The 19,196-nt window shown below is 36.5% G+C and overlaps 1 protein-coding gene across 5 annotated transcripts in view; it reads right to left on the reverse strand.

Annotated features, from left to right (window-relative positions):
• NRDC (nardilysin convertase) overlaps positions 1-10,431 on the reverse strand; it is a 68,606-nt gene extending 58,175 nt beyond the window's left edge. Inside the window, exon 1 of one of the 5 annotated variants that reach the window (XM_039885949.1) lies at positions 9,880-10,431. In XM_039885949.1, coding sequence (XP_039741883.1) covers positions 9,880-10,223 — 344 coding nt within the window. In that variant the 5' untranslated portion in view covers positions 10,224-10,431. The other 4 variants (XM_039885957.1, XM_039885940.1, XM_039885974.1 and 1 more) reach the window with 4 other exon arrangements.
• Positions 10,432-19,196: the final 8,765 nt, after the last annotated feature.

Raw genomic sequence — 19,196 nt, forward strand, 5'->3', positions numbered from 1 at the left:
ACTTATGGTAAAGTCATTTCAACAACGTTATCTGAATCACAAGTAATGGCAAGTTTCTTTATACATTTCTTGTACTGTCAAGAGTTTAAACAAGAAGCCATATCTCCATTTCCACATAAATTCACAGTGGATATGTTTTCTAAGCAAACTATAGGTCTTGTATTTTTCAGATCTTGGTGCAAGCACAAAGGAAATTTCCTTACTTCAATGCCTTTTTAAACTGTGTAATTGAAGAGCTTCCACCTAATTTTCAATCAGAAGTGATTAATCTACAGTGTAATGACATACTAAAAGGCAAAAATATAAGAGAAGAATCTAACAAAATTCTATAAATGCTGTTTAAGCAATGAATATACTCAAGTAAAATCTTATGCTCATGGATTGATATCAGTATTTGGTAGTACCTATCAGAGTGAAAATGCATTTTCAAAGATGAAATATGTAATATCTCATTACAAATCATTATTAACAAACATTTGCAATCACTTCTGATGACAGGGAACACAAACTTTGAACCTTCAAATGCAAAATGTTATCCCAATAAAAAATAATTCCATTCTTCTCACTTGTAGACCTGTATTACCATAAAAAAGTACTATTATATTTTGAACTTAATAATTTTATTTAAAATGTGCAGAAATTTATTTTTCTGGTTGTATTAATATCTATACAATATCCTTAATTTTGCCTCTTGACTGACAAAAGCTAATATTTATTTATCTAGGCCCTTTTAGAAAACATTTGGTAACCTCTGAGAAATAGATTTTTCAAAAGGTGTGCTTGGACAAATGGTTGTCCATATCTTTAAAAAACAGTAATAAAATTAGATCCTTATCCAAATGTAAAAAGCAAAACTGCAAAATTTTTAGCAGAAAATAAGATGAAAAAAGCACAAACCATAAATAAAAAGATGAATAAATCTGATTAAATATTAAGACTTTCTAAACAAAGAGTAAAGATGAGCTATATAGACTTAGAGAATATATTTGCAATTCATATAACCAACAAAGGATTAATATTTAAAATAAGTAAAGAATTCTTACAAGTTAACTTAAAAAAGGAAAAGAAACAACCCACTAGAAAACTGGGCCATTAATAAAAGGAGAAACCCAAAATGCCAGGAAACATAAAATAATGCTTGATTTTATTAGTAATAAGCAAAATGCAAATAAAAGATTAAACAAAAAAAATTTCCCACAGATGAGATTACCAATAATTTTTTTAAAATCTTAAAGATATTATTAATCTTAAAGATATTTAAATCTTAAAATTTTTAAATATTTAAATATTTAAAGATATTAATCTTAAAGATATTTAATAACATTTAACACAAATAACAAGTACTACACTTATCAGGAGCCAGTAGGAATGTAGAGAAGCAGGAACTCTCATGCTCTATTAGTGTAAATGTAAAATAGTACAACCAATTATAAGAGTACTGTGGAAACATCGTAGAAAGGTTAAAAGTGAATCATTTTACTTATAGGCATATAGATAAACTCTCAAATGTGTGCGCATGGAGTCATGTATAAAATGTTCACTGAAGCAACGGAAACAACTTAAATGACTAACAATCAGAGAAAAGATAAACTGTGGCATAATCATAAAACTAAATGTAACAGAAAATTGGGAAAAATATAAATGACCATTAACAGGAAAACAAATAAATTATGATGTATTCATAACAAGATATCAAATAACATTTAACACAAATAACAAGCACTATACTTATCAGCATGGACAAATCGCAATGTTAAACCAGGAAAAAAAAAAGCAGTTTATGAGACTTTCGATGTGATATAATTTTTATTTCTATGTCTTAAAACAGTATTATATACTGTTTACAGATAAATGTATATTTAATAAAAAGTACAAAACATACATAGGAGTGGTATATGTACCCAATTCTGATAATGGTTAACACTGGAAAAAGAGAGTAGGAAAAGAGATGGGAGGAGGCAGTACACAAAGAGCTTCAAGTATACCTACCTGTATGGTTTTATTTCTTTAAAAAAATTTTGGTCTGAAATAAAAGCAAGAAATAAATTTTAAAAATATTGAAAAACATATCTTCCTGATTCTGGTAAGAATCAGGCCAAAGGAGAAAAAGATGAAGGAGTCAGAGATGAAAGCAAGACTATGAGACAAGCACTATTCTAGGCACTGGGCATATAGCAGAGAACAAAACAAAGTCCTTGCTCTTGTGAACATGTAGTATATCAAATGGCAGTAAGTGCTACGAAGAAAAATAAAACAGAGTAAGAAAAACAGGGGTGGGAAACCTGAGTAAAATTGTTATTTTACACAGGGTAATATTTAAAGCCACAAGACTGGATGAGGTAACACAAGGAGCTAAGGTAGGCAGGGAAAAGAAGAGGTCTGGGAACTGAGCCATAGGCACTCCAAAATTTAGAGGTCAAGGAGGTAAGGAAGAACCTGCAAATGGGACAGAAAGGGAGCTAAGAACAGTATTGACCTGGAAGCCAACTGAAAAAAAAGTATTTCAAGGAAAGAGAGATCAACTGTATTATATGATACTGAAAGTTCTAGTAAGGTTAGAATTCGAGAACTAACCAATTGCAAAGGTTACTGGTGATCTTGAAAACAGCTATTTTGGTATAGCAATAGTGGAAAAGCCCATTCTAAGTACAAGAAATAAAGGAAGGAAATGAACAGCAAATTATGAGTACAGACAACTCTTAATATAAGCTTTGCTATAAAGGAAACTAAGAAAATTTAGTAGCTGGAAGGCCATAGCTCAAAGGGGATGTGGAGTAAAGAAATGTTTTTCGCCAGAAGATAGGAACAATTACAGCCTATATGTATGTTTGTGATAATGATCTAGTGAGAAGGAAACTGATGATGCAGTATGGAACAGGAGCAACTGCTGGAATAACTGATGGATGAAGATCAATAAAAAAGAGATGAGATCTAATGAATAAGTGGAGAGATGGTGGGTCTTAGTATAGACAGTTGATTTATTAATAACAGAAGAGAAGGCACGCAAAGACGCAAAGAAACAAAGTCCTTATCTACAAAAATTTCAGAAGAGTGGGAAAGACAAATAGAACTTACAAAATATGCAACAGTTTGAAAAAAATTGCTATTGGAGCACAAAAGAGTATAAATAACTCACATGTGCGACGGGAAGACTGAAGTCAAAGGATTCACAGAGGAGGTAATCCTTGAATTCACAAGGCAAACATGATCAAAGAGTAACCCGTGTATCAAGAAAAGGAGCACATAACAGCGCAAAAGAAGATAAAGCTAGAAAGAATCGAAAAATGGAAGGCCTTGGACCCTATCTGCCATGGGAGTTTGCTTAGGAGAAATTAAATAAGAGAACATAATCCTTTTATACTCTAAGTTACTGCTCAGTACCTGCTCAGTGATATATTTTCACAGAACAGCATTTAGGCTATCAGGTAATAAAAGCACTATCTAATACGGTTACTGTAAAGATTAAATAGGTAATAAAGTGAGATAATACAATGTTAACTCCTTAGAACAGTACTTAGTACACAGTAAGCATTCAAGGAAATACCAGTTACTATGATTAGGAGAATGAAGATTATTGATAGTGTGGTAATGAAAATATAAAATCCCTCTAAACGCTCCTCCAGAGGACCAAGTGAACTTTCCAAACTACAATCTCTTTCCGAACCTCCTAAAAACAGTTTAATTCTGATCCAGCCATGTAATTAAGCCCACGCCGCCCCACCAAATAAATAACTTAATCAATCAATTAATAAACAAACCCAAATAAATACTGGAAAGGGACTATATATCTACTCAGCTTCCTTTGATTTGGATAGGCCTTATGATTGACTTCATTCTAGGGACCAGTATGAATATGAGGCCTATGTCAGAGTGGAAGTCCCATAACAAACCATCTTCTTGTCTGCCAGGTCTCCCAATTAGAGAATATTCTAGAAACAGACCAGATCACCAGAGGTGACCCTATATATCTACCAAACTCATTATAATTGGGTCCATGCCCAAAGGATTCGGTTGGGAGTAAACAAGCTTCTGAAGTAAAGAAAATTCGACAATCTAAACATCCTATAAAATGGTAATGATGAAATTATGGTATATCTTACACCATGGACTTCTAGGTATACAAAATATATTGAAAAGCACTTAAGAAAATGTTTATGACATTGTTAAATATGGTATCATACCATTTTAAAAATGTTATAAATGCATAGCAAAAAGGAATAATGGCTCTAAGAAATGTTACCAGTAATTAATACTGGGTGGAATGATTATGGAAAACTAAAAATTTTTCTTCTTGTTATCTAAATTTCCTACAATGACCACATAATACTTTTACTTATTGATTGATCTTTTTTAATTATTAAAAAGTACATAATTCAAGTCTTCTACCTTTCCCTAGAGAAAAAAAGCTTGATGAATATCATTCCTAATCATTGCTATATATATCTAAACATAAAAAAGTTATCTTTCAAGTAAACATAATGTGAGGTGTTATTTTTATGAGTTTTATACAATATATTTGCTCTTCGACTGGCTTTTTTCATTCAACAATAAATCATAAGCCATCTTTACATATCAACTTACATAAAACCATTTCTTTTTTATGACTATATATTATTTTCATTGTAGAACTGTGTAACAACTTAATCTTTAGCAAATCAATGGACAATAAAGTTGTTGACAATTTTTTTGCTATTACAGTGCTATATCATTTAGTAATTATGAACATATTAAAACATAGTTACCACTTAAACTAGTAACATTTGAGTACTTATGTGTCAAGCACAATCTTCTGTGTGAATTAAGTACGCTACAATATCACCATACATTATTATTACTATTGGTATAATTTGTATTTTTTCTTCTGTAAGCTGCCTACTCATATTTGTTTTCTCTGAAAATCAATTTATTATTTTTTAAAACTGGCCAGGATACAAGTTGATCTAAAAAATTTCTGGTAGAATATCCCCAAGAGTTCCATGAAAATGCCTGGCATATGAGCAGGCATGCTTTTATACACACTACAAATACTTTTTGAAAATCTACTATGTTCTGGGCACTGAGTGAACAAAACAGACATGATCTCTGTACTCGTGGGTTTTTAGCCTAGCAAATATTTGTTAAATTAATAAGGGGGAAGCAAAAAGAAAAGTGAAGAGAGGAACGCATCAGTTGCAGGAAGTTACTATATATATATCGGTGACACCATTCAAAACACAATTATAGTTACCCCTTAAACCAGTCTTGCCACATCCTATGGACCTAAGCTACTACCTGCAGATTAGTCTTCTTTAAGAACACTGCTTTACTTATATCATTTTCAGGCTCAAGAACCCACAACTTCTCGGTATTTCCCAACTATACTTCACCTACTCTCTACATTAGCTATTCCAAACCTTCACCACTAAAGGCTCCCCCTGTTCTCTACTACTTCCCCTACAACTTTTTAGAGGACCACTTCAGTAGACCTCAATGCCTACTTTACAGAAAAAAAAAAAAGTCTGTAAAGCAAAAAATGTTTTCAACACCTGACTGCCTGCAACTACACTCTTCATTATAGCTTCCTCCACAGTGAAGAGATTCCTTTACACAGTGAAGAGATTTCCTCTTCTTTGTATCTAAACCCAATTCCTGCATGGTGAATATTCTTGATCTGTCATCTCACTTACCATCTAAGGATCTTGTTCCATCTATTATCTCCTGCATCCTCAACCTTTCCTTCTCTACTTTTTTGTCTCAGGCAATAAACATGCTCGTGTCTCTTCTATCTTGAGAAAACTTTCCCTTGACCCCATATATTGTTTTATCCCCAAACCTCCTCTCATCTCCTCTTTAAAACCAAACTTCTTTAAATATATCTACCTACCTAAAATTTCTCGCTTTTATCACTCCTTAACTCGCTGCAATCTGGCTACTGCCTCCCTACCTACCATTCCTTTGGAATTGCTTTCACCGGGGACAAATAATTTCTTGCAACTGTTTTCAGTTATTCTATTACTTGACTTCTCAGTATAACCTATCAATAATCAATGCTTGCTTAAAGCATTCTTCTCCACTGGTTCTTCATATTTTAAAGGGGAGGGGGGAAGGGTGCCACTAGCATCTAGTATTTCTCCTGTTTCCTGACTGTTCCTTTCTAGTTTCAAAGGTTCTTGAGATCTCAACAGTCCTTAGCCTTCGAGAGATTAATGTACTCAAAGTCACATAACTAGAGATGGGAAACTAGATACCCAAGTGACTAAAAATGCCATACTTTACACATATTTCTGTTCTAACACCTATTACATTTAATGCATTTCTGCTTCAGTATCTGCTCCATGACTCCACCAGGAGTCTAGATGGACTAGAATTCTTTGAAGGCAAGCGTTCTTACCATTGTTTAGTTCCTCAATAAGAGATCTTTTTAATATGAAATCTTATTTCTGAAAGAAACATTTTAGGTAAGAATGCTCTTCCTATTCTTATCAGCCTATCAGCCCACATTGAAGAAATCAGTCTAAGGAATGGTAACAAAGACACATTTACTTTTCCGAAAATATAATGTATTTCGATCTTAAAAGTCCTTACTGTGTTAAATGAGCTTGAATCTCATAAAATAAGTCCTAGTTTGCCTCTACTTTACATTATAAGACTAAGAGGGTACGATCTAAACTGAGTTTTTGATTCCTGTATCAGACCAAAGGATTGGATGGTGTCAATCGAGTTCCTAGAATTTATATACATGTAAGTCCATGATTTCTTTTGTAGCTCTAAGAGTCTATAGTCTTATCACTAATGTGTGTGTATACTACAAATGCAACTGCTACCTTATGTATTGAAAAAAAAAAAAAAACATTACTATTCCATGGGTTTTAGCTGGATAGATCAACAAAAAAACCCATGTTATACCTATCCAAAAGAAAATGTTCTCTGATGTATAGTCCTCTGATATATTAGACTTGTCTAAATCTTCTCAGAAGCGAGTAACTCCACTCCTATTTGAGAAGCCAAAAGATATTACTGTTCTCAATGCAGCTGTCTTGCTCACTTGGACTGTGAATCTCCTTCTGTTCATCAGTATATAATAGTAAACAACACAATAAATGTTCAGAAATAACCTGTAACTTACTCAATCCACATCCATTATTTTCTATAGTATATTGAGAATTTATTAACATAATCTCACTTGTAACAGTCTGACCAAAATTTAAAGGGTTTGCCCTTCAGAAGCTTACATGCCTTTTCATATGTTCTTCCCTTCCCCATAAAAATACAGGTCTCTTTACAAACAGGTTAAACATGAAAAGTGTTTTATATTTAAGTCAATCCAAACTTCCTTAGTGCTCATTAAAATAATTTACTATTTAGAATGCACTACTACTAATTTTGTCCATCTAGAATTTCCACTTTAAATCAATAAATATTTGAACAATAGTTCCCAAACTGGAGTCCTATTTAATCCTTTCAGAAGAGAAAGAAATCAACACTTAACAAGCATTTACACAGATTCCTAAAAAGGGAGAATAGATGTCCTGGAAGTATGTTAACATTTTTAAAAAGCTGAATACAAATCACACATATACAAAGTAAAATTCCAGAGGCTATTGCTTAAACAAATCTTTCAAGGCATTATTTTATGATAATGTTATTTTAATCAGGTCTGTCACTGGTGCTTATTCACACATTCAAAAGACATGTAATTATAATATGATGGATATGTACTGTAACAGACCACATCCAAATTCCTACTGAAATACAGTGAAAGGAGGGATTAGTTCTGCCTGGAAAGGCTTCACAGAGATAGTATCTGAGCAGCTCATGAAGGGACAATTCAGCTATCTGGGCTGCAGATACCTCCGTTTCTGGTGACAAAAATTCACAGCAGCATTTAACTTTAGTTGGATAAGTCTTTAAAATTCATCTAGCATTGAGGTTTTCCACCTTTATTTTAGAGTAACAAAAAGATATTTTCTTTAAAGTCTAATTGAAACTTCCATACATAAAATATAAAAATGGACCCACTCTTTTGAAGAAGTAGTTATTAGAAAACACTGCTATTCTAATCAACCTTCACTTTAAAATAAGAAAACTGAGACACTAAAAAGGACAATGACTTGGCAAAAGACTACAGAAAGATAGAAATGCAACAATTTATTTAAAGAATACCTCTTAAGCATTATCTCCTCTTTGAAGTATTTCCTTTCTCCCCAAGTGGAGTTTACCACTTACTTTATTCCCCAGTATACCTATCACATACTTCTATTATGGCTTCCATAAAACTGTAGTGCCCTACTTTTGCGTTTATTATGTGTCTGTGTCCCTCTACTACACTGGATGCTTCCTGAAGGCAGGTTAACCATCTCTGTATGCCCAGCATCCAAAATAAAATGTTATTAAGTTACAGTCCACTAAGTTTCAGAAAAGATTTAAGATCACTCAGCACGCGGCACAAAGTAGGACTTAATAAATATTTATCAAATTAATCTGCTGAAAATGAGGTCATTAAATGGAAGAATACATGTTAAGCAGAACAGTATCTGATACATAGTATACATTCCATAAACATTGACTGTTAACTATATATCTTTACACAGGAAAACAATTGAACTGTCATTGAACATTCAATCTGAAAGACAAAAGCTAAGCACCTCTTAGCAAGGTTTCAACTTGTTCATTTACATATTACTTATACAACCACATCTTTGATGAGAAAAAGTGAGAATCTAGCTTGTCCATAAATATCTCTACTCTGCAGTCTGAGAAAAATAGTACAAGAAGTTGGGTATTATTAATCACTACACTTGGAGTGAAAGGAGAAATTAGGTCAGTCTTAAACTTGAGGTTAAATCACTCTAAACATGTTTCAGTCATCTATCAAAGGGGGATGGTAGGGAGTAGAAAAGTTTTATCTCTAAGGTTCTTTCCTGCTCTAATACTTATAACAAATTGGGACCAAGAATCCTTCAGTTTTCAACTCGATATAAGAACTTCATAAAAATCTGTAAATGGTGCACTGGATTTGGTGACAGGGTTATCATACCAGCTTTGTTATTATTTAGCTTTGTAATTTTGAGCAATAAGCAAAAACTCTCTGGATCTCAGTTTCATCAACCTGTAAAATGAAGTTTTGGGACAATATCATCTCTTTAAAATACATCATAGTCATGACATTCTATGAAATAAGCTACCTCTGAGGGAAATATTCAGATGGAGACTGAGCCACCAGTTATTAAGAGATGTTTAGAAGATTCCAGCATAAACCAAAAGTAGAGAATTTCGAAATGAGAAGAAACCTTACAAGACTACGACTTACTCAACTGAGACCCAAGTCCTTCCTAATATACTCTTGAAAGAGGTCACCCAACCATTTTAGTAATGAGAAACCCATAGAAACAAGCCACTTCATATTAGGCCAACTATGATGCCTAAGTTCTTTTACTCAAGTCACATGATCCTCTAGCAATTTCCACCCATTAGTTTTATCCCTCTTTCAAGTAAGGGCACCTCGAATATTTGTGGATAGTGATAATTTGCCCCTTAAATAGCCTCTTCAAAATTAAATCCCCAACTCCTTCAACCTTTCCTCATAACATAATACCAAGACTCACCATCCAGGCCGCCTTCCCAGAGAAACCTTCATTCTTGATTAATGTCAAAATTACTCGAACCACCCTTCCCATTCTGACATCCTGATTCCCCACTTGTCTCAAGATTCCCCGCTTGTCCAGCTGACACCACATGGAAACTCCTAAATGCCCTTTTCAGCTCCACCCAAGGAATTATTCGGGGTGGGGAGTGTGCCCCTGCTGCTCCTTCGGGAGATACGAAGACAAGAAGTGACAGCAGCAGCAAGAGAGACGCCCGCACCCGGCTCTCCTCCCCGGTCCAAGCCTCCTCCCTCACCGGTATTGCTTGGGGTCGCTGGGAGACTTGACGATCTCAGGGTCTCCGACATTACTGATAGACCCACTCCGTCCCTCCTCCTCTGATTCATCGGCTCCTAGACAGGCAACCCGGCCGCTCTCGCCCAAATCCTGTCCATTGGGCTGCAGGGCAGGGCAGCTGCAAGAAGACTTCGCCTTGTTCCTTCCAGGCATGGTAAGAGTAGGAAAGGGTCTGGCAGCAGCCGAATCTTCGCACCGACCCCGCGCTTTGATTCTCCACAACGCTACGAGCCCCGGCCTGGCCTCACCCCACAACTTCCTCCCGGTGGCACAGACTGTAGCAATCGAGACTCTTCTGAGCATTTACTACTAAGTCGGAGCGATGGGCATCCCTCTCCCCAGGGTCCACCTCCTTCTCCTACTCCTCCAGCCGCTCCTCCTCCGCGTTCCAGAGGCGGTGGCGGCCGGCGCTGGTGCTGCCGCAGCCGCTGGGGAGGACAGGCCTGCACCCCTCCCCCAATCCGGTCTCTTTCACGTTAACTTCCCTCATCCCCCCGCCCTCCCGGCTGCCGATGACGCTACTAGTTCTAGCTAATAAAGAGGCAAGATAGCAGTCACGCTCACGTAAGCAACCAATGGGAATAGTGAATAAAAGGAACCAAAGCGACCGGGCCGGTTCGCGCAGCACACAGACAGCTCTTCGAAACCTAGGGTGGGCGGGGCGAGGAAAAAGAGGAGGAGAAAGTAGCGCGGAGGACGACGGGAAAGGGCGCCCGGGCAGCTGCGTCGCGTTTATGACGTATACGGAGAGGTGGTTTGAGGCCGCCACTGAGTAGTGCTTAGCGGCCCAGAAAAAAGTATTCGTTTGATGAGAAAACCAAGAAGCGAATAGAGTTTCTTCTCCCCATTCATATTTTGTGCATCCTGCCTATTTTGTGCATTCTGCCCCTGGGACCCAGGGCGGAGCCTTTTGCCGTGACTCAGCACGCGAAAAAAAACGGAACGGCGGAAGTATTTTCTTCTCCACCGGATGGAAGTTTTTTGGGAGAGTCAGTTAAACGCCAGAAATAGGCATTGTTCTCCACCACGTACTTGCCGGCTGCGCTTAGGTGGTATTTGCCATCGAGGCGCAAAAAAGTGCTTAGGAGACCGGTGTAGATGTGCTCACTCTTCTATGCAAAAACATTTTTTAGCTTCCCCACCGAGTCCACAGTTAGCTTTTAAGTTCAGCCAGCATGTATTGAGCAGCTACAGCAGGTCAGGTTATTGCCCTCAAGTCCCTTTTCCCCAAGTTATTTTCTGTTCGTAATGACCTTTAATTGGCAATCATCTCAGGTGTCACTGAAACAGGCATTCTTGAAATTTGAAAACAATCGACGTGTTAGTAAGATGCAACATACTGATAACATGAGGCAAGGGATCCTAGCACATAAAAGGAGTAAATATGTATGAATGAATGGAGAAACAGTTGAAGAAGGAAGATATATTGATGGCTGTTTTAAGTCTAAATTTTTCTGGGCCTCCTGAGCTCCACAAACTGAATAAAATCAGGAACAAACCAAAAATCCTTGCCTTCATGGAGCTTGCATTCTAATTGGGAGACATTAAACAGGCGATAAAAATGAATGATGTAGTTTAAAAACAATATTATAATGACAAATAATGCTAGATAGGACCATAAAGAGTTGGGAAGGAGCAGTGCAACGATTTAGGGAGGAAATAATGAAAACCTGAACTAGGACAGCAGATGAGGTAAGTTAATTAAAAAATATTGTTCAAACATCCCATTACTGTTTTCAGTCAGTAATGTTTGTGGTTGAATAACTAACTACCTGAACTGATGTCTATTTTGAGGATATTTTTTCTTTTTACTCTTCAAGGCGATGATGCCATAAGTAAATTCAGCCAGTAATTAGAATTTTCTACCTAGAAACAAAGAAAGACCACATCCTAAGTATGACCTATTAATTTTTCCCTTTAAAAAGACGCCTCTGAATCTTACAGGAGAATGAGTTAGTGGCCAAGATCATATAGAATCTTCTTACGAGTAAAAAGTCATTGCCTTGTCCATTTTGTGTATCACTGGATTCCTAGCTTCTAGAATAGTGGTTGGCACATTATAGGTACTTGGTAAATAATGATCGAACAAATGAAACAGGAAGACACTATCACAAGTGTTTTCCAAGTAGATCATTCTGACTGATGTGTGAAAAATGGTTTGAATGGGACAGTGGCAGGTGAGGGCAAGACTGGAAGTAAAAAGAGAGCAGTTGGGAGGATATTAAAGTAATATAGGCACTAGAAAATGATAAGTTGGATTTCAGGAGTGAAAGTGGAGATAGAGATGTACATACAGATATGACTTATATTTAGGAGATGGAATTGACTGGTTTTGGATAGTAATTAATTTGATGTGAGAGAATGAAGAAGAGAGATGTGACCAATATATATGATTTTCTGAGTGGATAGATGATGGTGCCAGTATCTCAGTGAACAAGAAATTCTGAAAGAGCAACAGGTTTGGGAGGAGAAAAGCTTAAACTCAGTTTTGAAAATGTTAAGTTTGAGTCATTTCTGAGCCATACAAAAGGAAGATCAGGTCTGGAGCTCAGAAGAAAGGCCTGCATTGGAGATGTAAATTTGAAGTTTATAGGCTTATGGGCAGTAACCAAAGCTTATTCAGTAAGATCATCTACATTGAGATTGTGAAATGAAAAGAGAAAAAGGCCCAAGAACCAAGCTTTGAAGAACTTACAGAAAACTCCCAAAAGAGACTAAGAAGGAACAACCAGAATAGTAAGAGGAAAATCAGAAGAATGTAATATCACAGGGAAAATTCCTCTTTGATGCTTGGCCCAATATAATTCTGACCCCATTGAAAATATCAGAAATGTTAGATTAGGTGTATAAAATGAGATTTGGCAAGTGATCACCTGAATCTGGCCTTTTCAAATATAAAGAGAAATAATTACCCAGAGAGGTATAGCTTACAAGTGACCTGTGGCAGTCAAGACTTCCAAACCGGAAGAAATATTTTCCTATTGAAAATAATTTAGAAATTTGCCACCCTCTGTTTGAATATTGTAAGGAGTATTCCTCAGAGAAAACAGATAAATTAAGCTATTACAATTTTATAGGAAATCGAGACATTAGAAAGTTTAAAAGATCTTGAGATCTCTTAGAAAGTTGAGCACAGAGTATTATTTTTAGCCTCATTTACCCAGGCTGTCTTAGAGTGTTTAAGTGCTTTTTTTCATCTCTAGCCTTTCTATACTCCTTCCTATTTTTACCTCAAGGATTTCCCTCCCATAAAGTGTAGTGACCCTTCTATCCCTATTATTCATTCTAGTGAGAGGTCAAAAATCATGAAAATTGAAACATCTTATTTCTGTTTGATGCCTACATCTGAAAGTTATTTTAGTCAATGTAATGGCTGTCTATCTCCCAGAGGGACAGATCTGAGCCTTACTTTTAAAAATTCAAAGGTAAATTATTTTATTAACCCCATTATCCACCTTTATATTTGAGAGGATAAGTCAGAGTGTAGAATGTTGATTCTAGGTTGAGTGGATTAAGAGTGCTATGAACCCATTCAAGTCTGAAGCCCAATGAAGAGATTGGGTGAAGAGGTCGCTAAAGTGGGAGGAAAGGCACTGAAAGAGAAAGTAAGTAACAAGTAAAATATTATCTACTTTACAATTTTGCCCTGGACCCACGGTCTAAGAAATTATACTTTTGGAGCTCTAGTTATTAAGTGTCCTGCCCACTGATTGCTCTCCATATTTGGTAGCTTTGTATCTAGGTTAATAAGTAGGCATGTTCTTACAGAGTCTTCTCTCAGGAGACCGAATGTGTACACAACATACCAAGGAGTTTGTTTGAGCATAAAATAATTTTCTTCTATACAATAGACATAGTTCTAGGAAGAATTTGGTATGAGAACTTCAAAATAAATTGACTATAAAAAATACTTTAAGAAGCAGTAAGAAAAAGTGGTTCTTTTCTGAAGGTCAACTTGGCAATATGTATCAACAATTCTACTTTCTGTAATTAATCCAAAGGAAATAATTGTGGATATGGACAAAGATTTAAGTAAAACAAAGTCCATTCCAATGATGTTTATAATAGTAAAATTAGAAAATAACCTGGATATCCAATAATAGGAATTGGTAAAATAAGTTATATGTACATGAAATAGAACAATATGTTGTCATGAAAACTATCCAGACAATTATGCAATGATTCAGATATTTGTTTCTATTATACTAAGTGTAAAAATAGGATTATTAAAGTAGCACATATTACATGTACATATGCAAAATATTTACCAGTAAAATGTGCTCAAAAATGGTAAAAAAAAAAAAACTTTATGTCAAATAAAAGTTATCCTATCAGAAATCTACCTAAGTACTCTTCATCTCTAATCTAAAGATACAGCTTTTGAGACTCTGCCTGAAAGGAAAAATGGAAGACACAAAACGGTGTTTAAAACCTACCAGTGACTTCTCTTTGCACTTTGAATAAAATCTAGCTTCTTGCCATAGCCTATAAGGCTCACTTATGATTTCTGTCCTTACCCTACGTTTAGAATCTCATCTACCATTCTGCCCTTTGCTCCACTCACAATGACTTAATGTCCTTTGACATACTAGGGTAGTTCTTGCCTTAGGGCTGTTACATCTGCTCCTCTGCCTGGACTGTTCTTCCTTTAGATTTTGCATCACTGGCTCCTTCTTACCAGTCACATGTCAGCTCAAATGTCACCTCTTAAGAGAAACCTCTTGCCATTCTATCTAAAATATTATCTGAAATTATTTATTTGTCTATTAGCTTATTGTCTACATACTCTCTGTATTTTATATTGGTCCATTGGAGGATTGGTATTTCATCTGTCGTGTTTCCCATCATATCCTAAGCATCAAAAATAGTGTCTGGTATATAGTGGGTATTCACTAAATGTTGAATTAATGAATAATACAGGGAAAAAAAGGGACAGTTGAAAGTTGTCAGGTCGCTAGGGAGGCAAAAGAGAGGGATTAGCCATAAGTTAGAAAGGAACTCCTCTATCATTGGGCCCAGAGGGAAAGAGGCACAGACAGGTGCAGGAGCAGCAAAGGTTTTAAGCATTGTTAGGAAGAAGGAAGAGACAGGAATTTAAAAGAGTTCCTGTCTGGCAGCCCTCAGCCTCCATCTTCTTTTTAAACCATGATACAAAGTCAGTGCTGAGAATGAAAGGGTAGGTAGTGATGGGTCTCGCTTCCATGGAAATCAGTAAATAAGATATTTGCTTTTTTAGTTTGTTTAAATGTCACACATCTTGAAGCGAAACTGAGTTGGTAGTTTTAATTTCCTGAGTAACTACAATACTTTGGTCCAACCATTTTACTTACATTAACTCATTTAGCCCTCACAACAACCTGGTGAGTCTGTTACTCACCAGTTTATAGATGAAGAGAGGGGAAATAATTTGCACAAAATCACACAGGAGAGTGGGATTATCAAAACTGCAAATCAAGTAAGTCTAGTTCTAAAGACTTTATTATCTAATCTTTTACATATTGCCTGTCAAATACGTAGAATAAACAGATTTCTAATTCATTAATTTGAATTTTGTTGATATTTCTAATTGTAGTTAACCCTCAGGCTAGTTCTTCAATGCAATATGCAAAGTAACGAATGTCAGAACTTACATATTCCAAAAGGATAGTTCATAACTATCATTAAGAAAGCATCTGGCTTTCCATCATACTTCCTTCATTTCTGGCATGACGAAGTAACCACTTCACCTGTCTTCCTTCCTTTCTGAATAATTATGTCTAAAAGCCATTTGCTTAGTTGGTGCTAAGCAAGCTAGGCACCTGTGCCTAGGGTGTGTGAGAGCAGCCTGATGAGATGTGTTGGAGCATGAGCCATGTGAGGAGGGTTGAATACATGGGCTGATGGTGCAATATGTCAGAGTCCAAGGATGGTAGAATTAGAACATCACCATTTGGCAACAACCATAATTGTAATTAATTCAACCAAGAAGGGTGAGCAGTGAGGGCAGCAGGGGCAGTGGAGATTGATTAGATAGAGGAGTGACTTATCAAATAAGTAAATATATTGAGGATAATGGGAGCCAGTTTTCTCACTGTAGAAGAAGAATTACAAATATAGAAATGCAGAAATTAGAATAAACTCTGTGGTGTTGGGTTGGAATTTTAGGTATCTATATCTATTTTTTAATAGATATAGAAGTAAATTTAGATGTAGATGTGCATGTGTGTGTACATATGTAAGTATGTGTATTCCTATACATATATTATCAAGCCTTGTTCATTGAGAGGGCCTGGGAGCAGTGACACCACAGTAACAATAAGCATACTTAATACCTCCATCTTGGTTTCTAAATGCTGTTCATTACTAAAAGGCCATTTTCCACTAAAAGAAACTGAGGCTTATTGGAGAAATGGTTGACCCGAAAGCTAGGGCAAGGAAGATACAAGAGAACCTGGAATATCTTCTATGCCAGAAAGGAAGTATTCAAACAATAATGAGAACATGTCAAAAGGATGCATAGGCTAGCTTGAAGAGGCTCCCACAGGACCAGAATGGAGACAGTTTGAGAATTAAAATAAATAATTATAGTAACAGATTATAATCCATTGTATAAAATAGGAATACATGCATCTAAACTGATATAAATAAGGAGAGAAGAAAGCTTTTCATTAAAGTGGAATGCTAACAGTGAATGTAGAAAGGATAATGGAATTAGAAAATCATGATTTGGCAACTGTAATAGTAGTTAATTCAACCAAGAAACACGTATGGATGCTAAGTTACTTGGTGAAAAATTGATGAGGAATGAGATATTTACAGTCTCAACGTACCTCTTTACAAAATATTTATTAATCAAGAAGGGGGAAAGAACAAATTTATAGAGGAAAAACCTGGCAAATACCACTTAATCTGTGAACACAATTAACATCAGTGATGGAACAAATTGAAATTGTTACCACCTGATAATATGCAATAAAGAAAACTCAGCTTCATTTATATGCTATTCTTGCTAAAAATGCATAACTGTAATCTAATCAAGAGGAAACATCATATTAACCTAAGTTGAAGAACGTTTTATAAAATAACTGACCTGTAATCTTTAAAAGTAGCAAGGTCATGAAAATCAAAGACTACAGAACTGTTTTGATTAAAGTCTAATAAGACATGATAATTAAAGGCATCACAATATAGAAACATTATTGGGACATTGGCTAAACTTGAACAGAGCTTGTGAATTAGACGATAGTAATGCATCAAGGTTAATTTCCTGATTTTGATAATTTGTGGGTAATAAGGTATCCTATGGCCAGCCTACTCTCAAAGATTCGGGGCAGGGGAGGGGGAAAAATTGCATAGATAATAGAGGCTTCATTCATCCTTCTTATGACCAAATCAAAGTTGTGACAGAAACACAGTGCAAACAGCAAGGAAAGTCACCTGGGATCTAGATGAACAGAAGCACTACAACTAGGGAGAGAAATAATTAATCATCCTGCAGCGGTAGAAGGTAGGGAGGGGCGAAGAGGTGAAGCTCCTGGTCCTGAGCAGCTGAATGGGACAGAGGCTGCAGCAGTGGCAGCTGCAGACACCTCTTAAAGAGGCCGTGTCCGCAAGCAGACTTTCGCAGTGAGCACCAGCGCTGGGTTGGCTGTTTGGGGGGCATCAGACACTTACAGGGGGACACCGAGTTGTCAGAGTGAGGGCGTGAGGTGAGGCTTTCTCCCGGGCAGAAGTGCTGTCCTCTGGGAGGTTGAGCTCTCCACCCTCCCAGTGTGAGGTTGCAGCACTGCCATAGCTGAGATGTCATCAAACTAGATAACAGAGGTCCCTCCACCCAAAGGATTCCCTGAAAGTGTGCCTCCCCCGACTTGCGGCCCCACCCAAGCTACATTCAGGTGCGTCCTTGGAGAGTCAGGTGCTCCTTAATGAGCAGCTCTAAGACACACTGGTGGCATCTGGCTCAATTTCTAGTGTAGTTTCTTGAGGCAATTATAAGCACATCATCTGTGGATTGTTTGCGGAATCTTAACAGGTGGCCTCAGAGGGGCACAGTGTGGGTCTAAACTTGGTCTGCAGCTGAACCCCTATCAGGATGGTGCCTCTGGCCACCTAATACACAAAGCCTCACTAGTTAGACTGAGAGACTTAGGAGCTTTGCTTAGTACATAGAGACAGACACAGAAATCAGAAACCATATGAGAGAATAGAACAGAGATCCAGGAATAATGGAGTTAAGCAATCTAACAGATGCACAGTTCAAAACACTGGTTTATAAAGATACTCAATGAACTGAGGGGAAGAGTAGGTGAATTTAGTGAGCACTTTAACAAAGAGATAAAAAACATAAAAATGGAAATGGAAATTAAAAAAGGGAACCAGTCAGAAATGAAGAACATGTTATTTGAGATGAAGAGTATATTAGAGGGAATAAAGTGGATAAAGAAAAGGACCAAACCACCGATATAGAGGAAGGGCACTCAATCAGAATGGCAAGAAAAAAGAAGCAAGACTATAATAATAATATAAGGAGCCTATGGGACACTATTAAATGTAAAAATATCTGTGTCATAGGGGTACCTGAAGGAAAACAAGACGTTGAAGAGCTATTTGAAGAAATAATGATGGAAAACCTCCTCCACTTGTTGAAGAAAACTCAGAGAGTCCTAAGAAAGAGGAACCCAAAGAAGCCCACACCAAGACACATCATAATTAAAATGTCAAAGTTTAAATACAAAGAATCTTAAAAGCAGCAAGAGAAAAGCAGTTAGTTCCCTACAAGGGAGCACCCATAAGGCTGGCAGCTGATTTCTCAAAAGAAACTATGCAGGACAGAGGGTTTGGCACAAAATATTTGACATGATGAAAATCCAGGATCTACAATCAAGAATACTTTATCCAGAAGCTAGCATTTAGAGTCAAAGGACAGATAAAGAGCTTCCATACAAAAATAAGCTAAAGGAATTTATCACCACCAAGCCAGTATTACAGGAGATGTTGGAGGGACTTCTTTAAGAACAAAAAACATGTTTCAAAAACAGGAATAAAGAATGATAATAACTACATTCTTATCGACAAGTACCTCAAATGGAAAAAAATTAAGTGGTCCAACCAAAAGACAGAGTGGCTGAATGGATAAGAAGACAAGACCCCTACATATGCTGCCTACAAGAGACTCACTTCAAATTAAAAGACACACACAGACTAAAAGGAAGGGGATGGAAAAAGATATTGCCTTCATGGACCTAGAGGGTATTGCACTGAATGAAATGGGTTGAATAGAGAAAGACAAATATCGCA

The sequence above is a fragment of the Pteropus medius genome, unplaced genomic scaffold (genome assembly GCF_902729225.1).
Source record: "Pteropus medius unplaced genomic scaffold, Ma_sr-lr_union100, whole genome shotgun sequence".
Taxonomy (NCBI): Eukaryota; Metazoa; Chordata; class Mammalia; order Chiroptera; family Pteropodidae; genus Pteropus; species Pteropus medius.